This window comes from Schistocerca nitens, chromosome 3 (genome assembly GCF_023898315.1).
Source record: "Schistocerca nitens isolate TAMUIC-IGC-003100 chromosome 3, iqSchNite1.1, whole genome shotgun sequence".
In the NCBI taxonomy this organism is placed as follows: domain Eukaryota; kingdom Metazoa; phylum Arthropoda; class Insecta; order Orthoptera; family Acrididae; genus Schistocerca; species Schistocerca nitens.
Window position 1 is genome coordinate 255,560,166 of NC_064616.1, and position 25,115 is coordinate 255,585,280.

Here is a 25,115-nt window from a genome sequence, read left to right on the forward strand (position 1 = left end):
TAACTACAACGCACAACAAAGACTACACGACTCACAACAAGCACAGCTTTTGTTCTTTAAGGTAACTACTAATTGTGGGACACTAAAACCAACGGGCAGCGGGATAAAAATAAAACAATGGTCAAATCATGTTTTGCTGGATTCTGATCGTTAACGAGCTCTGCCAGGACAGAAAATGGCTGAAGATGAAGAAAAATGAAACGCGGTAAGACTTTTTAACTACGCTTAATGAAACGATATACTTTTGACGAGCATTGAACAGCTAACGTTACACCGATGCTAATGTCACACAGAAAAGACACCCGACAAAGTATCCAAGCACATTGAACAAATAAATAATTGTAAAAACAGAGTAATACTTTCAATGTACTTCACGCAATGTATTATGAGCCACCACGTATGATCATCGAATTTAAAATTTCTGTTCATCAGCCGAGGTAATGAACTGATTTTCTCTCTTTGTGTTGGTTACACAACAGCAGCAGGAGATGGTAAACATAGCTAGTGAAGATCGTTAGATGCTGGGGTTATTACACAACAGCGAGTGAGGGCAGCCGCGGAGAAAATGTGCGTAGCACGAATAAGGCAGCTTCTATCCGCAGTTGGTGTGAGAAAGGCGCATCACTGCATCTGACCTTTTGCTGCAGAAGGAGAAACTCACGGAGGTAGGTAGCACTCAGTTTAGATGCTGCAACGGCGTGCTTCACCTTTCGTGTCGGCGATGTCATTGACTTCCAGCTTCCCTTTTACTCCTGGGTGACGTCCTGTTTTCCACTATTACATTATTTTCTGTCTGTTTTTTGAAACTATGACTGCATTTTCTAGTAACAGTACAGTGCATAGTTCTTCCACAATGTTCGTTGTTAAGCCGGCATTTGGCGCGTGCATTCTAAACAGTAACAGTAGACGTCACATAACTCGTTTATTTTTCATGGCGAACGTGAAGGAAATTCACTCTCTCAGAGAGGTGGTTTGGTTAATGTAAGACTACAAGGGCTCTTTACTATAGGTTTCTTCTGACCACTTGACCGCGTCTGTATGAAAACTACCGAAGTTCCGGGTATGTTGCAGGTGCCTTCATAAGGCGTCGTCGGGAATCAACGTTCAACAGGCTGTCTGCAATGGTAGCAAAAATGTCGGTGTTTTTAATCACATCATGACACAGTCACACACCCAGTAACAACTTACGGAAATGGACTCCGGCCAAGGAAAGTCTGCACTCTGATATAGACTCTGTCGGGCAAGTTGCAATATGTATCATTCTGAAAATACGTTAGCAGCTATTAATGGACAGAACTAACTGATGAAGAAAGATTAACCTAGCTGACAACTTCAGCTTAATCGTTTTGAGAATATTTCCGCTACATTTGTTTCTGGGATGTATTTTCCTACAAACACAGAGATTTTCTTTTGGGTAGAGAAGAATAACTGGAGTTCATCTTGGTGAATAAGTTCGTCTACCAAATTTTTATCCATTTCAGGTTAAGAATGCTTTAGCATACTGCAAACATTTTCAGGAGTCACAAGGTTTTCAAAATGTAGCTTTCGCCTACTGTTTTTTTCGTGAATGCGTGGGAACTGGCATATTAGCTTGAAATTTTCCACAGTGTTTGTTGCTTGTTACTCATCTTATTTGTATTTCCTTAAATAGTTGAAGACTAAGAAATATTTCATAACAATATCTTTCCGTAAACTCACAGACATGAACATACTTCTTCTGTCCATCCATTGAGAAAGAGTTTCCTTCTTCAAAGTTAGATTTGATGGTAACTGCTATCGACAGATAACATGTGAAACTTTGTATATAAAAGAACAACATATTTGCGAAAGAGGGATCTCATATATCTAGTTATATATTTTGTCAGAGAATCTCATAGCGCGTGCGGAATATCTGGAAGACCCTCCCTGGCAGAAGCCTCTGATGAAACATGCTGTGAAAGCTCGATAATACACTCCTGGAAATGGAAAAAAGAACACATTGACACCGGTGTGTCAGACCCACCATACTTGCTCCGGACACTGCGAGAGGGCTGTACAAGCAATGATCACACGCACGGCACAGCGGACACACCAGGAACCGCGGTGTTGGCCGTCGAATGGCGAAGGCTGCGCAGCATTTGTGCACCGCCGCCGTCAGTGTCAGCCAGTTTGCCGTGGCATACGGAGCTCCATCGCAGTCTTTAACACTGGTAGCATGCCGCGACAGCGTGGACGTGAACCGTATGTGCAGTTGACGGACTTTGAGCGAGGGCGTATTGTGGGCATGCGGCAGGCCGGGTGGACGTACCGCCGAATTGCTCAACACGTGGGGCGTGAGGTCTCCACAGTACATCGATGTTGTCGCCAGTGGTCGGCGGAAGGTGCACGTGCCCGTCGACCTGGGACAGGACCGCAGCGACGCACGGATGCACGCCAAGACCGTAGGATCCTACGCAGTGCCGTAGGGGACCGCACCGCCACTTCCCAGCAAATTAGGGACACTGTTGCTCCTGGGGTATCGGCGAGGACCATTCGCAACCGTCTCCATGAAGCTGGGCTACGGTCCCGCACACCGTTAGGCCGTCTTCCGCTCACGCCCCAACATCGTGCAGCCCGCCTCCAGTGGTGTCGCGACAGGCGTGAATGGAGGGACGAATGGAGACGTTTCGTCTTCAGCGATGAGAGTCGCTTCTGCCTTGGTGCCAATGATGGTCGTATGCGTGTTTGGCGCCGTGCAGGTGAGCGCCACAATCTGGACTGCATACGACTGAGGCACACAGGGCCAACACCCGGCATCGTGGTGTGGGGAGCGATCTCCTACACTGGCCGTACACCACTGGTGATCGTCGAGGGGACACTGAATAGTGCACGGTACATCCAAACCGTCATCGAACCCATCGTTCTACCATTCATAGACCGGCAAGGGAACTTGCTGTTCCAACAGGACAATGCACGTCCGCATGTATCCCGTGCCACCCAACGTGCTCTAGAAGGTGTAAGTCAACTACCCTGGCCAGCAAGATCTCCGGATCTGTCCCCCATTGAGCATGTTTGGGACTGGATGAAGCGTCGTCTCACGCGGTCTGCACGTCCAGCACGAACGCTGGTCCAACTGAGGCGCCAGGTGGAAATGGCATGGCAAGCCGTTCCACAGGACTACATCCAGCATCTCTACGATCGTCTCCATGGGAGAATAGCAGCCTGCATTGCTGCGAAATGTGGATATACACTGTACTAGTGCCGACATTGTGCATGCTCTGTTGCCTGTGTCTATGTGCCTGTGGTTCTGTCAGTGTGATCATGTGATGTATCTGACCCCAGGAATGTGTCAATAAAGTTTCCCCTTCCTGGGACAATGAATTCACGGTGTTCTTATTTCAATTTCCAGGAGTGTATATGGATGGCTTCACTGCTCTTTGGTGTGAAGATTTAGATTTATGCTATATTTAGTAGATTCTCTATCCGTCTAGTGTCCACGAGTCTGTTTCATTCGTCTACTAAAAACATAGTAGGCTATATCAAGTGAAGGTGCGCAGTGATTAAGGCAATTTATTCGCTTTGAGGAGGATCGGCTTTAAAATTCTCGTCCATCTATCCTATTTATACAGTTTCAAAAAATCTCTTCACGGTGTAACAGCCGATATGTTACTGTACCTTTGTCCAACCCGAGCTTGTGATCTGTTTCAAATAACTTTTCATCCCCGATGGGATGTTGAATCCTAATCTTCCTGCTTCGCATTTGGTTCTGTTTTCCAAGTAGGAATGTATTATAACTTTCCGTCATATTTTTTCCGAAACAAATTGTTTATAAACTTTGTAACAAAAAATGTATAAAAAGACATACAGTGAAATTAAGCTGCATAACATAATTTATCCGAAGTGACAAAGGCATTGCTAAGACCTACGGGGAGTCCCTGCTGGACTCTGAAGGCCTTTGAGACGCAACAGGAGTAACCTTCTTCTTCCCGACAAAACAAGTCATGCAACGCTTCAGAGAGTACAGTGAACAGAGAAATCGTACCAGAGCAACAGGATAATTGTCTGTTTGGCCTTGTAAGATATCTCAAGGTTTATTCTGTTCTATGCTTGACAGAAATCTCGGTTCGGGAAAAGATGCTTATGAAAAGAAGTGGTGATATCGTATGCAAAAAGAAACCAATGTACGTTTCCACGTTACTGAAATCTTCTACCAGCACAGTATAATTAATTCCTGCTTGAAACACAGGGAACTATGCATCACACATACTGTATGCAGTAGTCTTCCTGTTTTATGACAGTAAGAGCTTCTTCTTTTGAAACGAAAAACTAAGTTTAAAACTAAAATATTTCACTTTTAACCCGCATTCATTCTAACCTGAGACGGTCATTTACCAATATTTCGATGTAAATATCAGTCAGTGAGGAAAAATACATGCTCCAGAGAACGGGGAAACGTGACTCATTGCTCTCAGTCAGGTGGAGTGCAGTCAGTTCCACATCCAGACATCACGATCTAAATTTTCCGTCGTTTTCCTTGAATTCTTTTAGACGAATGCAATGAAGGTATCTTTGACAAAACTGTGGCCAAGGGAGCCACTGGTCCATCTGTATTGTCCTCTGTCCTAAAGGGACATCAGACATTGGTCATTGCTTCTAGAGACTGAATTACTGCTTTTTATCTAAAATATCTCGCGGTTCCCAGATTTTATTGTTTTATGTGTCATTTAGCTATGTATTGAAGGCTGATAATGCATTTCAGGCATTTCAAGAAATAAATTCCTCGTAAAATTTGTTAATATGATTTCTGACGTTCTCTGCGATGTGGTACTGCTTAAGATCTTCAAATTCAAGTCAGCAGCTCGTATACGAATCCATTTAAGATGAATACCTTCTGTTCCTCCTGCTATTAAATTGGTTTAGAAATCAGTGAACGGCCAATATATAACTACTCTGCTAAATAGTTTTCTTGCTTTTCCGCGGTACTAAGCCTTCGTTCATTCAATGAACTCCATAACTCGAGGATGATAATTTTCATCAAACGTCAGTTGTAAATGCAGTATTATCAAGGTACATGCAAATAATAATGTTCACTTAATTTCTTCACTTGTTTGGCCGTACAGTTGGTAGTTGCTGTATAATTATGCAAGTTATTTCACTTTCGTCTTTTCAACTATTACAGAATGCTTACTGTTTGTCGTTCACTTATTTGTGACTCAACATTGAGTTTTAAACTTTTTTCCAAGAGCTTTTTTTCGTTATTACGTAGTGTTCTATTTCGAAAACTGACAATCCATGAGTAGAAATGGTGTGTGTGCTTGTTTTTAGTAAGTGAAAAGAAGCAATTGAAATATTTTACATAATAACCTCGATTAGTATCGGCATGCACTGCCATGTTTAACATGATTCCAACGGTTAATAGCATTTAATTTTCTTCCCTTATAACGACATTTTTTTTTTAGTACAGTCTGCATTTATTTCTATGTGTAGCTGCAGCGCACGTGTATATGCCTGTCTTGAATAAGTAAGATATACTTCCCGATTTAAATGATGGCCCAAAGGCTACAAAACTACCCGATTTAAATGAGCAAATGTACACTCTCAGTTAACATAGACAGCTTCGATACCAATCCTCTCCGGAAAAAATAAATATATAAATAAAATTAAAAATAATTTAAAAATAAGAGATCTACATGAAGCAAAATGATCTTAATACTGATCTGCGAAAGAGCAACCAAACTTATAATAAATACTGCCTCGTTTATTGAAATAAATTATAAAATATACAAATCTTCAGTTTCATAAACTGCCCACGAACTCACAATGCAAGCAGTATTCTAATGCCATGTGCTAGACTCGTGTGAAATGATAGTGAATGACGTCCATCATCACACGCGGTTATGCAGTACCGTCGTCTTATTCACTGACTTTCGAAATGCCAGAGGAAGAGACATTGAGAGTAACCTCGCACCCCCAGTCAATAACGATGCGCAGTTGTTTGTACTGAAGTGAAATCACGGGAAAAGGGTTCGTCAAGGTGAAATTTTCCTGTTGTGCCAGAAATGGAAATCAGTGCGCTGCTCTCGTAAATACTAGTCACAGCAGACGAGTAAGGAAACGCTCCCTGCGGCTGCTCAAAACTCGAAAGTGTTTTCTGATACCTTGACGAGAATGTCGCCGACATTTAGAAACGCAGGTATCCTCTTAAGAGCAACTATTTGTTCAGAATGATGATCTTTTGGAATTTTTAGCTTCTTTCCTGATAAACAATAAACCTATGTTGAAGACAAATCATGTGAGACAACCGGACACGAGCCCTGAAAGTTCAATGAATGCACAATATCCCATCTATGACGTTTTCGAAATCACTTTTCCGGTGAAAAATCATTGGTAACAGAAAGATCATCAACAGGAACAAAAACTATGACGTCATAAAAATGGAAAGTAGGATTAATTATCTTATTCCATTAGGTTCAGTTACCAACGACAACATTTAATTCTCAGTTAAAAATCTGCAAAACAAAGACCTAACTCTTCCCCTTGAGCAATTAACTACTAGAAAGAGATTCAAAAAGACATCTGCAATTATCTTACCACTCTCCAACATTTCAGTTAAAAGTCAAATATTAGGTTCGGAGTGGGTGGCGAATCATGGACCGTGACCTCAAATGGAAGTAGCAGTTTGAACTCGCTTGCAAATTGTCTCTGCAATTTTCGGCTATTGAGTGAAACGTAAGAGTTGAAAATGATCAGCTCTGCGTGTAGCCAATAATCCAAAACTCGCAGACTGGCGTGTTCGATGCAGAGGTCGGCCACATCGGTTACATCGGTTGCCTAACTACGGAAAACTACTGATTTGGTACGGTTTCTGAGACTCAACTCGTTTACCTCGGAGATGAGTCCTTCACTTAATGTTGCTGGTAGTGGAAATGTACCTGTCACCAGTGTCAAATAAAGAAAAGACGCGTTTCTTTTAATATGATACGTTATTTTCTGTCTCTGCTAGCCATTGCTAGCCATTGTGTTAACCTGACTCTATTTTATTTAGTGTCAGACACATAACTGCACTGTTAGTAAATATGCAGTGAGCATATTGAAGTATAATAGCATGTTTACTTTATTGTGTATGAATGTGAAAACGAAGGAAAGGAAAGAAAGAAATTTGTTGGTGGTGAGTGTGATGTGACACAAAAATTAATGCATTGGATAGTGATAGATTTCATGTGATTACCCTTAATCACTTAAGGCGAATACTGGAAGTTTCCTTAAACACGACGAATATACATTTCCTTTCTTGTACTTGGCCATTACGTCTGTGATGACCAAAACTCTGAGAGAAAATTGAACTCTTTCTTCAATCCCTTTGCTGCCGATAGACAGCCTGCTCCATTCACAAAGCATCAAGATAATTACCAGGCTTAAGATGGTAATACAACCAACCCATCAGTCCCATCACTGTTTCATGCTCTCACTTTTCAGGATAACGGACGGCACTACTCCTGTATTTGATCTGATGCATCATAAAGTTGAAAAACAGTCCTGAATTCAACAGCTATGAAAGAGGAGTATAGCACGAAGCCTTCGTAGGGCGCATTCATCTGGTGTTCTACAAGAACTTCGTCTTTTCTCAAGACAATTGGTGAAACTTAAGCTGCCCAAATGAATATTCATAATTTGTTAGCGCGACCGGCATTTACAAATGATGACCGTATTCGTTATAGATATATGGCAAAAACTTTTCGTACGTAACACATCGATTTCAATTGCTCCATAAAGGAGTATTGCCAGTTACGGTCACACGCCACAAACAGCAGAGCGTGGGTCACGGAAAGTGTGGCTAAGATATGGAAAATGTGAATTCGGTGTCACAGACGAAAGTATATCTCTATAGCACAACTTTAATGAGACATTACAAAACCTAGGATAAATGGTACAATAAGAATAAGAAGGAAGAAGAGAATGAGGAGAAATGTTAGAGATTGATGTTGTGTTGATGTCGGTTGCACACATCATTACACAAAAAACATAATCGCTGTACGATGAGAATGATACAAGTTAAGAAGCATTATCTTTTTGAAGGAATCATCCAGGCATTCGCCGGAAATCATTCGCGAGGACCGTTGGAAACACAAATGGTGGTCAACCGTGATCTGAACCACGCTCTCTTGAATATGATTCGAATGTCTTACTATTTTATCAGAAAAAGGAAGAAGGAAGAATAGATTTTAACGTCCTGTCGACGACGCGTTTATTAGAAACAGAGCAGAAGTTCGTTTTGAATAATAACGGGAAAAGAACAGCCCACACGTCCTTTCCAACGGAACCATACCGACAATTGCCTTAACGACTTAGAGAAGCCACGGAAGCCAACATCTCGATGCTTGAACGAGAATATAAACCACCATTGTCCCGAATGCGAATCCACTGTGCGATCGAAACGCAACCGTGCTCGGTCAAGTAGGTCACGCCCGATGAACATAAATGCGTATAGTACAGATGAATAGACTGGTCTCTCCAAGTGGGGCCATCTATGAGATAATGCGAACGACAGAGATCAGTCGCAGGCATATGTAATGCAAATATTAAGGGGGAACTTGGTTACTCGTAGAGTCTCTCACAAGAGACGGGCCTGTGCCGAGGAATCAGACTAAGGTATTTTACAATGAATGGAGGGGTGTAAGGGTTTAAACGCCCTGTCAATAGAGACACCTACAGACGGAGTACAAGTTAGGAGCGGACAAGGTTATAGAAGAACATGAGGCTTTTGCTTTTCGAAAAAACTACCCCAGCTTTTGCTTTAAACGGTTTTCGGAAACCAAACGAAACCAAAATGGGGGTACCCGGACTGAGATTTCTGCCTCTACCTACATACTCGGAAAGCCACTGAATGGTGCATGGCAGAAGGTACTTTTCAGCACTACTAGTCATTTCCTCTCAAATGGGGCGGGGAAAAAATATTGTCTATACGCGTCAGTACGAGCCCTGATTTCTCTTGTGTTTCCGGTCCTTACGCGAAAAGTACGTTGGCGGCAGTAGAGTCGTTCTGCAGTAAGTTTAAAATTCCCATTCTCTAAAATTTCTGTACTTTGTGTCGTGAAAACGATGTCGTTTTCGCTTCAGGAACAGAAATTTTATATCGGGAAGAACCTTCGTAACACTCGCGTGTTGCTCGAACCTTTACTTTTTTTACTTTACATGTGGCAAGGGCCTTATCGACCATACGCCTGCTCTATGAGCCTCTTCCACTTCTGCCTGTCCAATGCACTGTTTGTCCAGTTGCTGTTGCTGTTCATCCTAGCTGTGTCCTCCCGAATGTTATCCCGCTATCTGATTCTGGGTCTCCCTCTTCCTCTCGTTCCATCTATTGTTCTGCTGAATGCCATTCTATGTAGTCTATTCTCTGCATTCTTGCTATATGGCCTGCCCAATTCAACCTTCTCCTCTTGAGCACTTCGACAATGTTACGGTGTTTGTACAGCCCTCCTAATTCTTCATTTCTTCTTTTCTCCATTCCATATTATTTTCGTCGTATACAGGTCCAAAAATTTTCCTTAGTACTTCTATTTCGAATATTAACAGTTGCTCGAACCTACCGATAACAAATCTAGCAGTAAGCGTCTAAATTACTTTGTTGTTTTCCTTTAATAATACGTGGTGGCGATCCCAAAAATTTGAACAGTAGTCAAGAAAGAGTCACACTAGTGTTCTGTACGTGGTTTCCTATATATATGAGCTACAATTCCCTAAAAATTCTCCCAGTAAAACGAAGTCGACGGTTCGCCTTCCCTACTACCGTTCTTCCGTACTCGTGCCATTTCATATCTTTTACTAACTTTATTCCTGGGTATTTAATACGCATGACTATGTCAAGCAGAATAATACTAATACTATGTTCGAAAATTACAAGACTGATTTTCCTACTCATCTGCAATAAATTGCATTTTTCTACATTTGTGCAAGCTGCCATTCGTCATACCAAATACAGATTCTGTCCAAGTCATCCTGCACCCCACTAATCATTCAATGACAACGCTATACCGTGTGTTAAAGCGTTATCAGCAAACAGCCGCAGCATGCTGCTCGCCCTAAATATCGGATCATTTATGTGTATAGAGAACAAGAGTGGTCCTATCACAGCACTCTGGAGCACTCGCGACGATACCATTGTCCCCGATGAACACTCGCCGTCGAGGACAACGTTCTAGGTTCTATTATACAGGGTGATTCAAAAAGAATACCACAACTTTAGGAATTTAAAACTCTGCAACGACAAAAGGCAGAGCTAAGCACTATCTGTCGGCGAATTAAGGGAGCTATAAAGTTTCATTTAGTTGTAAATTTGTTCGCTTGAGGCGCTGTTGACTAGGCGTCAGCGTCAGTTGATGCTAAGATGGCGACCGCTCAACAGATAGCTTTTTGTGTTATTGAGTACGGCAGAAGTGAATCGACGACAGAATCCGCGGGAAACAACTCAGTATGAACGTGACTCGCCTAAGGTGAACGTTTTCTGTGCCATTTCAGCCAATAAAGTTTTTGGTCCCTTTTTCTTCGAAGGTGCTACTGTAACTGGACTACAGTATCTGGAGATGTTAGAGAATTGGCTGTTCCCTCAGCTCGAACAAGAAGCACAACAATTCATATTTCAGCAGGATGGAGCGCCACCACATTGGCAGTTATCTGTCCGTAACTACCTGAACGTCAACTACCCGAGGCGATGGATCGGCCGCCAGGCAGCCCGTGACAGAGCACTTCATCACTGGCCTCCAAGAAGCCCTGATCTTACCCCCTGCGATTTTTTCTTATGGGGGTATGTTAAGGATATGGTGTTTCGGCCACCTCTCCCAGCCACCATTGATGATTTGAAACGAGAAATAACAGCAGCTATCCAAACTGTTACGCCTGATATGCTACAGAGAGTGTGGAACGAGTTGGAGTATCGGGTTGATATTGCTCGAGTGTCTGGAGGGGGCCATATTGAACATCTCTGAACTTGTTTTTGAGTGAAAAAAAACCTTTTTAAACACTCTTTGTAATGATGTATAACAGAAGGTTATATTATGTTTCTTTCATTAAATACACATTTTTAAAGTTGTGGTATTCTTTTTGAATCACCCTGTATTTGAAATGTCTTCGAGCCACTCACACACCCGAGAACCTATTCCCTATGCTTGAACCTTCGTTCACAGTCGGCATTGGGGCACCACGTCAAACGGTTTCCGGAAATCTAGGAGTATGGAATCTATATATTGCCCTTCATCCATGGTTCGCAGGATTTCATGTGAGAAAAGGGAAAGCTGAGTTTCACACGAGTGATCCTTTCTAAATCCATGCTTATTTGAGGACAGAACCTTTTCTGTCTCAACGAAATTTATGTGTTCTAACTTACACTATGCTCAGGAATTCTGCAACATACCGATGTTAAAGAAGAGAAGAAATAAAATCTTTTAGGGTCGCCGATGACATTTTAATTCTATCAGAGACAGCAAAGGACTTGGAAGAGCAGTTGAACGGAATGGATAGTGTTTTGAAAGGAGGATATAAGATGAACATCAACAAAAGCAAAACGAGGATAATGGAATGTAGTCGAATTAAGTCGGGTGATGCTGAGGGAATTAGATCAGGAAATGAGACACTTACAGTAGTAAAGGAGTTTTGCTATTTGGGGAGCAAAATAACTGATGATGATCGAAGTAGAGAGGATATAAAATGTAGACTGGCAATGGCAAGGAAAGCATTTCGAAAGAAGAGAAATTTGTTAACATCGAGTATAGGTTTAAGTGTCAGGAAGTCGTTTCTAAAAGTATTTGTATGGAGTGTAGCCATGTATGGAAGTGAAACATGGACGATAAATAGTTTGGACAAGAAGAGAATAGAAGCTTTAGAAATGTGGTGCTACAGAAGAATGCTGAAGATTAGATGGGTAGATCACATAACTAATGAGGAAGTATTGAATGGGATTGGGGAGAAGAGAAGTTTGTGGCACAACTTGACTAGAAGAAGGGATCGGTTGGTAGGACATGTTCTGAGGCATCAAGGGATCACCAGTTTAGTATTGGAGGGCAGCGTGGAGGGTAAAAATCGTAGAGGGAGACCAAGAGATGAATACACTAAGCAGATTCAGAAGGATGTAGGTTGCAGTAGGTACTGGGAGCTGAAGAAGCTTGCACAGGATAGAGTAGCATGGAGAGCTGCATCAAACCAGTCTCAGGACTGAAGACCACAACGACAACAACCGATGTTAAAGATATTGGTCTGTTATTTCACGTGTTCGCTCTTTTGCCCTTCTTATAAACTGGAGTTATCTGTGCTTTTTTCCAGTCGCCTGGTCCAATGCCATAGAGTATTAATTGTAAAATCAAATTTGAATTCCATGCGAACCTGGTGACTTATTTGTTTTCAGTTCTTTCAGTTGCTTCTCTATGCCAGGGATGCCTAGTACTATGTCCTCCTTACAGGAGTTGTGTGCGGCCAAACTATTGCATTTTCGTGCGACCCTCCTGCGTGAATGATTTCTTGAACGAGAATTTTAAAATTTCAGCTTTCCTTTTGCTATCTTTAATCGCACAACAGGCTGGTCGACGAGTGACTGGATAGAAGCTTTCGATTTGAACCTAGCTCCTCCACAATTCACTCGGTGTTATACGTAGCACCATTTTAGGTCAATGCACTTCTTTTAAAGTTTTTCCAGTGAGCAGGATCCATCCCTAAATTGTATATCAGGAAGGTCTTCAAAGCAGCCATAACTTCTTCTTTGGAATCGAAAGGTTTTCCATCCACAGATTTCTTTATATGTGCAACAACTGGAAGTCAGAGGATGGTAAACCTGAGAACGGGTGCCTGCCCGAACGTTTCTTAATTCAAACCCGTAGGTTTTCCATTGTATTTTCCTGACATTAGACGAACTTTTCTTCTTGCAGTCCATGCCTGTTACGTATCTTTTCATCAATAGGAGGTGTATAATATTCTCCGATACCTGTTATATATCTTACAAGTTAATTATGTACAGTACCTTTTGTATCTCTGAAAACACTGGGTATAAGAGTTTCGATAATGACATTATGATAGCCTTTCTATACAATGCCACCGGTTTCAATCATTGCTTTGAATGTTGCTTGGGTTCTAGTGTAGACTGATGGAAGCAAGCTTCATTCAACGTAACTTAAAGGCGCACAAAATTACTTCTATTCTTTTTACCCAGGCCTGATACTGACGAGATATTTGGTTCTGCATCTTCTTTCAGTCAGCATGAAATGCGAGTACACGCGGCACCCATCTTGATTTCTCGTAGTTAATTTCTCTTGTAAACCGTACACATTCTTTTGATATGGTTGTGGTCTCATGTATTTAATGCATCTGTATTTACCAATTGATCTATGGCATACATCTAATTCTTTACTATTTATAACAAAGGAGCAGATTAGCTTTAAATCTTGGCCAACTTTACATGAATTTTCGTTAATGATAAATAGTGCATAGCAAAGAATGTACTAACGCTAAATTGACCTATCTTACACGTTTCAACGAAACATACTCATACAACTATTTTAAAAAGTTGTATAAAGGAAATTTGTTTGAAGACCAACTGCACACTTCAACTACACAACTGCGCAATATGTACCCATATAACGGAAATACAGTCGAGGCATTCTCTGGGAAAACGACTTAACTGAAATATACTAAGATCGAGATACATAGCATCGAACAGTTTAAATAGTTTTTTTTATTCATTTTAGTCTTCAGTACATGGACTAACTTTCCGTCAAATATAAACGAAATATTTTGGTTTCAAAATATATGACATGATAGAGTAATATGTAAGAACTACTGACTGACTTGGGTTTCATTTCAGTCGTTGTTCGAGAGAACGCTTCAATTTCACGTCAACTCCGTCTGTTTGTTAGAAGGAGAAATTTTCCCTCTCTCCAAATTTAGTTTTCAAAAGCCCAACGTAGCATGAAGAAGAATCTCTGAAGACATATATTGGCATCTACAAGGCAGGAGTGTGTCAGACTCATCAAATACATCCCATACCGCTCCCTTATAGGCCCCATGCGTGATAGATGTCACTAAAAAAATCTACACAAGGCATCCAATTTTCGTATCCGTGTGTACCAATGACGAATGTACAGCCAAGATCACTGAAGTTAACTCATTTCACGTGAGCTCATAGCGACACTAATCACACGAAGGAATATTGAGGTGTAATTTCTCGTCGTCGTGAAGTATCTTAGAGATGGGACCTAGGTTTAGGTGGGGAGGGATAGACAAGGAAATCGGACGCGTCCTTTTCAAAGAAATCATCCAAGCAATCAACCTTAATCGATTAAGGAAACCACGTTTAGGGAGAATTAAAATGTGGACTTATTTCATGGTGGAACAGCAGAAGTGGTGTGTATTCTAGAATTACCGCAGGCCGCGGCGGTCTCGCGGTTCTAGGCGCGCAGTCCGGAACCGTGCGACTGCTACGGTCGCAGGTTCGAATCCTGCCTCGGGCATGGATGTGTGATATCCTTAGGTTAGTTAGGTTTAAGTAGTTCTAAGTTCTAGGGGTCTAATGACCACAACAGTTGGGTCCCATAGTGCTCAGAGCCATTTGAACCATTTATTCTAGAATTACCAATTTTATCTCCTATCGTCTCTCTCTTTCTCCCTCTCTTTACGCTGCCAGAACACGATGCTCTAAATTCGCATCACTGACTGCGCTAATTTGAACCGTTCCGCAGGAGTGCACAAGGATCCGTTAGCCTGCACAGACCTCTCTCTCTTTCTCCGTCCCTTGCTTGCCGCTCTCTCCTCCAAGGTGACGTTTCGCTGCGCATCTGTTGTTTGTACTAAACAGTGACTCGTATTTTGCACTGGCTGTACAGTTAAGCGTGGTACGTGAGAATGAATCCTTGTCTTACAATCAGAAGGGAAACTTTTCAGATTTGTGTGGTGGCCAAATCACAAATCTATCTCATCGTGGTCCTCCGAGTGTCCGTCACGTCTGTCCAGTTAATGGCGGTTTCCAGAGAATATCACAGCTTATGATTGGGTGTAGCAACGTATTATGCGTAGATGAGAAGTGTGAGGTATTCAGGGTAATATTGTTGTTTGTCTATGAAGACGTGGTTTTTCAATATCCTGTAAGGTAGGGTCCAATCGATGGTAAGGTCACTATAAAGGAAACACGAGCTTGGATTGTAGAAGAATCTGCAATAAATCTAGGAAATCAGCCGTGACATTTTAAAAGGAAATGTCTAGCCATTCTTCTTAAGTGATTTACAGAAACGACAAAAAAATCTGAATTTGGAATGTCGAATGGGGATTTGAGCCCTGTTCCTCTTGACTGCGAGTTCAGTGCCTTTAGCACTACGTCGCCTCACTTGGTAAATTATCTTTGATGTTCCAGGGCTAATTTTCCATATCCTCTTAACTCTAAACAACCAATTGTAAGTATAAGAAAACGTTCGACTCGAGAATCGGCTTCCTAGTGCGAGAAGGTTTGTCATTCGAGAGTAGCTGAGATCTGCTTGATCTGGTGACAAGAGACTGATAGTTCTGCAGAGTGAACGCGTTTGGCAAGCAGTTCTGAATAACCCACCTGAGATGCCAAATGTACCTTCGTCCTAACCCCACCACAGATAAGACCTACAACTGGGCTGCACATTATCAACTCAGTGAGTCGTTAGTAGATCGAAATGTTTTTTACAAAGGCGTCAATCTCTGAGAAAACTCAGAGTACTTCTCTCATTATATTATCTATTACTTGCTACTTTTAACTCAGTGCTTTGTCTAAATGTGTTAACGAGCTTGAGGCAGTGCGATGTGTCCTGTTGTTGTACAATAGGCATATACTGCTGGCGTCAATCCGCTATAGACCACGTTTAATGCTCCAGCTTTATGACCTACCAGAAGACCGAAACTCTCCTCGATAGGAATCAACACGAACTCCTGAAACAACGATCTTGTAAATCCCAGCTCGCTCCGTTCGTCTACGATACCTACAAGGCAACAGACGCCAGCAGCCAGGTTGATGGTGCTGCGTTCCTTGACATGCAGAAGGCTTTCGATATACTTCTATACTATCACCTGATGAACAAACATACAACAAAATACGGAATATCAGATAAGTCTTAACGATTGGATTGAAGAGTTCCCAGCCAATAGAAAAGAACATGTGGTTGGTGTCTTTAGGTGTAAAATTAGGTTCAGGCGCACATCAGACGTGAAATTTTAGACAATAACGTGCACAATATTCATTTAACTGATACAGTAGATAACGTAGATATATCCATGAGGCTGTTCGCGGGCCGCGCGGGATTAGCCGAGCGGTCTTAGGCGCTGCAGTCATGGACTGTGCGGCTGGTCCCGGCGAAGGTTCGAATCCTCCCTCGGGCATGGGTGTGTGTGTTTGTCCTTAGGATAATTTAGGTTAAATAGTGTGTTTAGGGACTGATGACCTTAGCAGTTAAGTCCCATAAGATTTCACACACATTTGAACATTTGAGCTGTTCGTGGATGATTCTGTTGCGTAGAGAAATAGCAACGCTGAAAATTGTTGAGAAGACCTGCGGATGATCGACATCGGTTCACTAATTTCCAGGTAAGTCACAACATGAACAATAACGTATTGCGCATTTATACACGGAAAGGTCCATTACTGTTTGATTACAAAATTACCGAATAATCACTGGAAGCAGTCACATTCCTCATTTGTCTGCTCGTATACGTTCGGAGAGTTTTGAACTAAGTTGACCCCAAAAAATAGGAAAGGCAGATGCCAGACTGAAATGCATAGGAAGAATTCTCATGTGTTTAGGTAGGTAACTTACAAAACCCTCGTTTGACTGACAATTGAATATTTCTCGTCAATTGGGGGCCCGTAGTATATATAGAGTAAATAGAGAAGATCCAAATAACTGTAACATATTTCTAAGCAGATCTGTTTAATAAACGCGAAAGCGTGACATAGATGCTCAATCAAGTCCAGTGACAGACGTCAGAGGAGAGACGTTGAGCATTACGGTGTGCTTAGTGTTAAAATTCCGAAAGCGTACATTCCTACAAGAGTCAACCGACATATTACTCCCCCTACATATATTTCGCGAAAGGACCAAGACAATAAAATTAGAGTCGTTCCTCTGGCACACCGTTCAAGGCTGTAACAGGAAATGGGAGAAATGACAAAGGAGAGGACGAGATTAGTGTTTAACGTGCATCGACAACGAGGTCATTAGATACGAAGCACAAGCTCGGATTGGGGAAGGATAGGGAAGAAAATCGGCCGTGCCTTTCCGAAGGAACCATACCGGCATTTGCTTTAAGCGATTTATTGAAATCATGGAAAACCTAAATCAGAATGACTGGACGCGGGTTTGAACAGTCGTCCTCCCGAATGCGAGTCCAGTGTGTTAACCACTGCACTACTTCGCTCAGAGGTGGAGAGGTGACAGTTGTGTAAGAAGTATTCTCCGTCACACACGATAAGGTGTTTTGTGAAATATAGATGTAGATGTAAAAGTCTGAAAATATGGTAAATGGGCCGGCCAGGGTGGCCGAGCGGTTCTAGGCGCTACAGTCTGAACCGCCCAACCGCTACGGTCGCAGGTTCGAATCCTGCCTCGGGCATGATTGTGTGTGGTGTCCTTAGGTTAGTTAGGTTTAAGTAGTTCTAAGTTCTGGGGGACTGATGACCTCAGATGTTAAGTCCCATAGTGCTCAGAGCCATTTGAACCATTTTTATGGTAAATAACGACAATACTGCATATAATTGCGGGATTCAATGGTATGTGTGTAGAAGTGGATGCCGCAGAGACTCAGCCAATTCATGGAACAGACTCCCCAGTGACCACCAAAGGCACAGTATAACCAGTTGCAGATTATGGTCCAAACTGAAGAAAATGACGCCATTCAGCTCAATTCAAAAATTTTATTTTATCCTACCATGACACTTCCGGTTGCGTTTGAAAAGATCACTTATTTCACATGATTTCAAGAAGCTCTGTGCGTAAATCGTTTGTGGTAGAACCGCTGATGCTTTTGAACAAAGTTCCGGGTCAGAGTCTTCGGTCGTGTGTGCTCTCTCCCTCTTATTTCTATCCATTTGCGCCGAGACTTACGTCTATATTTATCGAATTTTTTGTAATTATCCGGTGTTTAACATTGGGACGTCATATTCGTAGTGGAGTTTATATACACGGTGTTCTGAAATTCGTGCCCCAGCCTCAGTCATCAAGTCTGTAAACAGCGGTAGCAACGTTGTACCAACCGTACAGTTCCTCGACAGCAGAAATCTGTTCCTTGGTTACAGAGCCATTTGAAAGCCACTGTGTGAGCGTCCTCATCGTCTGAAAATCTTTTTCCTCCAGATGTTTTTTAAGCTTGCTGAAAAGATGGAAATCGTACAGTGCAAAATCTTGATTCCCCGGTCAGCATCGCCAGCCTTTGGTCAAATTGTTAGCACTGTTTCGCTACGGCTGGACGCGACATGATATTTGGTCCATACACCGCTAAAATTTCGCTATGAACCTGTGGGCGATTTAGACGTTTTGCCTGCAAGAATCATATTGTTCTGTGTATTTCAACTTTGAAGTACGTTTACAATTGCTGCGCCACTTTACTTGCACACTGTGTGGCAGATGCCATCCCTACAGCAGCATAACTATGTCTGCAGGAAACCCGGAATATGTACTACTCTCTTCTGACAATATCCACCATTGCTGTACTATGACCTTGGCGTGGGACGACTTGTATAACTTACTTTCTGAAGTCCCTACGTACTTTTTAAAACGAGATATACTGTATTATTGTCAGTTTTTCAGTATAATCTGTCTTTGCTGTGGGTTCCCAATATGCAGTGTTCGTAACTCACAGCACCAGAGGGTTCTCGCACAGGATAGATGGTACGGTATTTTAACAAAGTATTTTTGGTTTAAAGTTCAGTATCACGCCACATGACGAAGAGTTCGGCCGCAGATTTCCGAACACTTTACGCATTCTACACGATATTCGTTGAAGAAATGTCTAGAATTGTTTTCAGGCTTCCGGGACAAGGACATGCCATACGGAACTTAGGTGCTCTTTCTTCTTGTTAAGCTAGCAAGCAGCTTATGATTGTCTCACGCGATACAGTCGTGAGAGGCCTAGCTAGCGGCCCTGACTCTTGACTCCGTAAAGGTGTGTGCACTGACTCACCTCCTCCTATGATATGTCTCTCTACCGGAACACAGAAGCACCGACTTTGACGTTGTACGGTCATTTAACAACGTGCCTGTTGCAAAATTTGTTTTCCTGACGACGGTAACATTTTTCGAATACTGCGGAAACAATTTGAGGGTTAAACTTCCCGTGGACTACGAGGTAATTAAAGATGAGGGCGAGGTAGTACTAGGCAAGGATAGGTCAGAAAATCCACCGTTACATTTTCAAAGGAAGCACCACAGTTTTCATTTTAATTTATTTACGGAAACAACGGTAAATCTAAGCCCTTACGGCCGGGGAGGGGGGAGGAGAGGAGGGGACAGTGGATTGTGGGGAGGGGGGAGGGATTGTATCGAAAATGCATCTCCCGTGTACGAATTAAGTATTTGAGATTGTCTACTAGTGATTATCTTGAATGTCTTTAGCTGAAATGATTTCGGTGGACGTTTGAACATTTATTTACTTTAATGTCACAGTAGCTGCAGTTCTTCTGCAGGTATTAGTAGATATAAATCATAGTATCTGGAAAATGTTGACTTGACATGAGTTAATTTACTTTCTAACATGTAAAAAATATCTTGCGTTCTCACGGGGGTGTTAAAGAAAGTCTTACATGGTATCGAATTCAGTGATATATTTTGTCTCTGTTTCAGAGTTTAAAATAACTTGCTAAGATGTGAAGTTCCTCTTGATGTTTTTCCGTGTTTGCAATTTAAAATTTGGGTTGTTTTCAAATTCCGACTTACGCAAACGTTATTTATTTCTTTTTATTCAGTCAGTCATGTTTCGGCACCTACGTGTCATCTGCTGTGGGTCAAATTTTAGTTCTGAAAATTACATTACAATGGAAACTGCGGTATTGTAGCTGGGCCTTTTAGCCCATTTTGGTCGTTTTTGACAGCATGTCATATTTTCCGTCCTGTTGTATGTGTCTGGTAGATATCTTCCTGCTGCTATTGAGTACACTGGTTTCACACTTATTAATAGAATTTCGCCCACCATTTTACTTCACACGTATTTTCTACAAAAGCTGACAGAACCTGATTTGAGAGGACACTTCTGTCTTCATACTATGGATTTGAACAGTCACTTCTGTCTCCAAATATGAAGAATGCAATGGAAACAGACGAGTCTGCTCAAATTATGTTCCTTCACGTTTTGTGGAAAATACGTGTGAAGCAAAGTGGTGAGCAAAATTTTATGGATGCCAGTGTGCAAACAGTGTACCCAATAGCAGGACAGAAAATATTACATGCTCTCGAAAACGAAAAAAAAACAGCACGAAGACCCATCCATAATAATGCAGTTTCACTAGCAATGTAATTTTCACAAATAAAATTTGACCTAAAGAAGGTGACACATAGGTGTCCAAACATGCCCGGATCAATAAAATGAAATAAATAGTGTTTGCATAATATCGATTTTCAAAACTACTCAAGTTTTAAAGCAACTGGAGAATGTGTTTTAGCCTCTATAACGCACTATAATGTCAACCATTCATTCGATGTCGAATTCAGTTAAGTAACTTGCTGGCAAGACATAATCTGTAGCAAATACGAAACAGCGACTGTTCGAGCACCATGTCTACATCATTGCGTTAAACATTAATGTAGAACAACGCTGCAAATTATATGTACTTTCTGTCACCAAGTAAAATTCGACTTTTTATGAATGTATCATGGGAAGAGGTGAGTTTCTTAACTATTATAAAGGTAGGCTGCAACATCTAAATACCCTAGAACATTGAAAATCGTAATTTTTCTAAAAGAACTACCTAAAGGAAACTAGATAAGGAATGTTTTCACAGGTATTAAAAGCAGAAGGGTGAAATCATCGGTCATTACTTCTTTCTCCAGCGACACAGTTGTTTCACTGTCATAGAACTGATGAGTTAGATTAAGAGTTTCTTATTGCACAGATCAGAAGCGAAATTATCATTTCTAGTTATACCCGTAGTGATAAAGTGTCAAGGAAAGATCTAACCTACTGAGGCACCAAGATAGCATTGGGCATATGCCAAGTAATTATTAATAAATACCCGGAATAGGAAGTATGAGAAGTGGTCTGCCGTGCCGAATATGTTGACATTTATTGAAGTGGGACGTGACTGGACAAACCAGCTGCGTATGTGGAGCGCCGCCCAGTTCAGCGAAAGTGGCGGCCGCAGCTGGCCTATCTAGATGTGGTGTCAGCGCCACAGGGGAACGCGTATTGTAATGCTGCCAAATCATATCTACCATCTGGACCAATACGTTGCAGATTTAGACCGCTGACGGCCCGCAATACCCGCTGTCCTGTAGGCCTACAATTATCGCTTATTTGTGTTCCCATGTGAATTATGTAACAAATAAATTTGTAATTCGAAAATATTCCTGGCTGGCAGTATGATGTCGAAGCCTGATTTTAGTTTAATTTTGATAAAATGTATTCTCTGTAGTGACATCGAATCTTTCACTGTCCTCTTTTATTATTATTATTATTATCATTATTATTCTAAACACGTTTCGTCAAGTTCTCTGAAAAGGCAGGGTTGAATCACTTATATAACACATTTTATCCACGGTTCGGAACTCTTTTCCATCTCATAATAGTTAACAATCAGGTGGCAAGCTAAGAATATGTAAAGCTAAAATGTCATGTTCTGGAACTGATCCACACGATAAAATATTTAAAGCGGTAGATATTCTTTAGTATAATGTTACTCAATGGCAGTTGTACAGTATTGCAAGAATCCAGATCGTCAACGAATGTATCTACTCCTATATTTCGTTGTGGCTTCCTACAACAATAATACTTCACGAAAGCAAAGTCTCTGCACGTGTATTGCAGACTATTTTATTTTTGATCAGGGTCATACGAGAGCCGAAAACTGAAAGTAGTGACTTCATCAGTGTATACCTCCAGTGTGTAACAAGTAATACGGTATTGGTATGCTTTCCTGTCTTCAGTGGGGTCTCAAGTAGCTAGATCATGACTATTCTCAAAGCAAGCCATGAGTTAATCCATAAAAGTTCTTTTTTAAAAGAAAAGAGTAGACAGCAAAATTTATGTAAAGCATCTCGAATTATAAATCGCACTTTTAAGAAAGAAGATCTTCGAAATCTTGCTCAAAATTCTCAGTGTCTGACGGATTTTTATGTCGTAAAGTCAACACGAAAATTTTGCGTCTTAGAAATGATTGTATTTATGCGATTTCAAGCCCGCCTTTTATATTTCCGGCATTTCTTGTACGCCTTTTGTGTTTCCGGCGTTTCTTGTACCTGATAATATAAGCATTGTAAATATTGGCCGTTGTGTTTCATTCATCGGGGCTCCTATATTGGTCCACGAAACTGGTATTTGTTACAAATACAGGAGGAATATGTAACAAGCTTTTGTAAAATCTCACGGCAGAAATAATAATATTTGCACCCCGGTCTATTTAATACTATACATCTGTACGACTGGAAATTATAGCAGAATATAAACTAATTTAGAAGCTGTTTCAGCACATCGCTAAATTAGCTTAGGCTATTTAATAAAGGAGCAAACATTTCTGGGACACCTGTGCAGGAGAAATGAAAATAGATCAACCAAGCATAAATTCACCTACCCCTGAATGCTCTGTTTTAAGGAAGTCGTGGAAAATCTAGGAAAGTCAGACAATTAAAATTATTTATAAGTAAATACTTTAGGATCACAGAGCAAAATCTGTAAGAGTTTCAATCTGAGAGAAGAGTTTTAAAAAAAAGTCATCGACAGAATAACAAAGAAACAGCCCATCAAACGCATGATGTCCTACAGAAGAAGATCCGTGGAAGCAAAGGGAAATGAATTTTAGAGTGATCCTAAGTGATAAATTGAACTATCCCTGAAATATGAGGCCATTACATCGTTTTTTTAAGGACGTTGGAAAATGTCTGGCATAGTCTCACAATTCATGTTATTTATAAGTTCACACATTTAGGAGCAGTTTCCAAATTTGCAAGAGTTTCAAACTGAAAGAACATTTTTTTTAATATATTTACGTTGAAAGAATGATAAAGAAACCCAGGCCATCGGAGACATGAACAAGTCCCATAGAAGAGGAGGATCCGTAGGGGAAATTAATTTTAGCGTGATGCTAAGTGATAAATTCATTTACGAAGAATAATAATAATCGTAAAATAATTAAATAACAGGGATCTCGAAGGTAATATCGAGTTCGAACTATGCGAGGCGTTGGAGAATGTCTTGCAAAGTCTAACAATTCATATTATTTATAAGTTCATACATTTAGGAGCAGTTTGAAAATTTTGCAAGAGTTTCAAACTGAAAGAACATTTTTTTTAAAAAATAGATTTACATTGAAAGAATGACAAAGAAACCAGGCCATCGGAGACATGAACAAGTCCCATAGAAGAGGAGGATCCGTAGGGGAAATTAATTTTAGCGTGATGCTAAGTGATAAATTCATTTACGAAGAATAATAATAATCGTAAAATAATTAAATAACAGGGATCTCGAAGGTAATATCGAGTTCGAACTATGCGAGGCGTTGGAGAATGTCTTGCAAAGTCTAACAATTCATATTATTTATAAGTTCATACATTTAGGAGCAGTTTGAAAATTTTGCAAGAGTTTCAAACTGAAAGAACATTTTTTTTAAAAAATAGATTTACATTGAAAGAATGACAAAGAAACCAGGCCATCGGAGACATGAACAAGTCCCATAGAAGAGGAGGATCCGTAGGGGAAATTAATTTTAGCGTGATGCTAAGTGATAAATTCATTTACGAAGAATAATAATAATCGTAAAATAATTAAATAACAGGGATCTCGAAGGTAATATCGAGTTCGAACTATGCGAGGCGTTGGAGAATGTCTTGCAAAGTCTAACAATTCATATTATTTATAAGTTCATACATTTAGGAGCAGTTTGAAAATTTTGCAAGAGTTTCAAACTGAAAGAACATTTTTTTTAAAAAATAGATTTACATTGAAAGAATGACAAAGAAACCAGGCCATCGGAGACATGAACAAGTCCCATAGAAGAGGAGGATCTGTAGGGGAAATTAATTTTAGCGTGATCCTAAGTGATAAATTCATTTACAAAGAATAATAATGATCGTAAAATAATTAAATAACAGGGATCTCGAAGGTAATATCGAGCTCGAACTATGCGAGACGTATGTTCGGTGCTCTGACGATATCAACCAAAAAATAAAGTGACGGCTAGAAAAAATAAGAATTTACTGAAATCTGCACGTTTGAAATCGGGTATTAAGATTGTCAAACTCAGTTTGACTAGTCCTCTCGAGAAGTGGCAGTTCTGCATTGTATCTACACTAATTTATCATTTTCGAATACGCGTCAGAACACAAAAGCAACTCGTCTGTGAGAAGAGTGCGAGTAGCTGTTGTTGGATGGATGGCGGCCGTTGTGGGTCAAGGCGGGAAAGGTTCAGCCGTTCCGGAGTGTAGGTCGCAGAGTCAATGAACTGGGAACTCACCCAAGAGGACGGCCGCGGACGCGAGGAGCAGAGCTGCGCTGGTAGCCATGGCTGAGTCACGTGAAATCTGTGAACCCTCCCGGCGCGCCTATAGCTTTATAGCAGGCGGCGGCCCCCTCCACACCCCGCATCCCCCACCCCAGGCTGGACGCGGCCCCGGCGCCGACGCCGCACGTCGCCTGATGACACCCGGCTCGGGGTGTGACTGACTTGTACGCACCCGGGGTTCTTCTCCTTCCGGCTGCCGGCAATCAGACCCTCGCAAATTGACTTTCCCGCCGCATCCGGCCCGTGAAAACCCGCCAGCGTGCTGGGAAGTAATAATGCGGGCTCGCTTCATTCCGATCGTGACATCCACGACGGTTTCTTATCTCTCGAAAATTATTAACCTTCCGACATTGCGAGCGAATCCGTCTCCTCCGACAGACGTTTCATGAAATCTTGCATCACTGTTTGTTTTCTCTGTGGGCTCAGCCAGAATATTGCGATGCACCGAGGATCTGCAAAG

At 41.3% G+C, this 25,115-nt stretch overlaps 1 protein-coding gene across 1 annotated transcript in view; it reads right to left on the reverse strand.

The window, feature by feature from the left end:
* LOC126248223 (protein obstructor-E-like) overlaps positions 1–24,729 on the reverse strand; it is a 50,478-nt gene extending 25,749 nt beyond the window's left edge. The window contains exon 1 of the mRNA XM_049949046.1: positions 24,608–24,729. Coding sequence (XP_049805003.1) covers positions 24,608–24,656 — 49 coding nt within the window. The 5' untranslated portion in view covers positions 24,657–24,729. The remainder of the gene's footprint in view (positions 1–24,607) is intronic.
* Between the last annotated feature and the right edge of the window lie 386 nt (positions 24,730–25,115).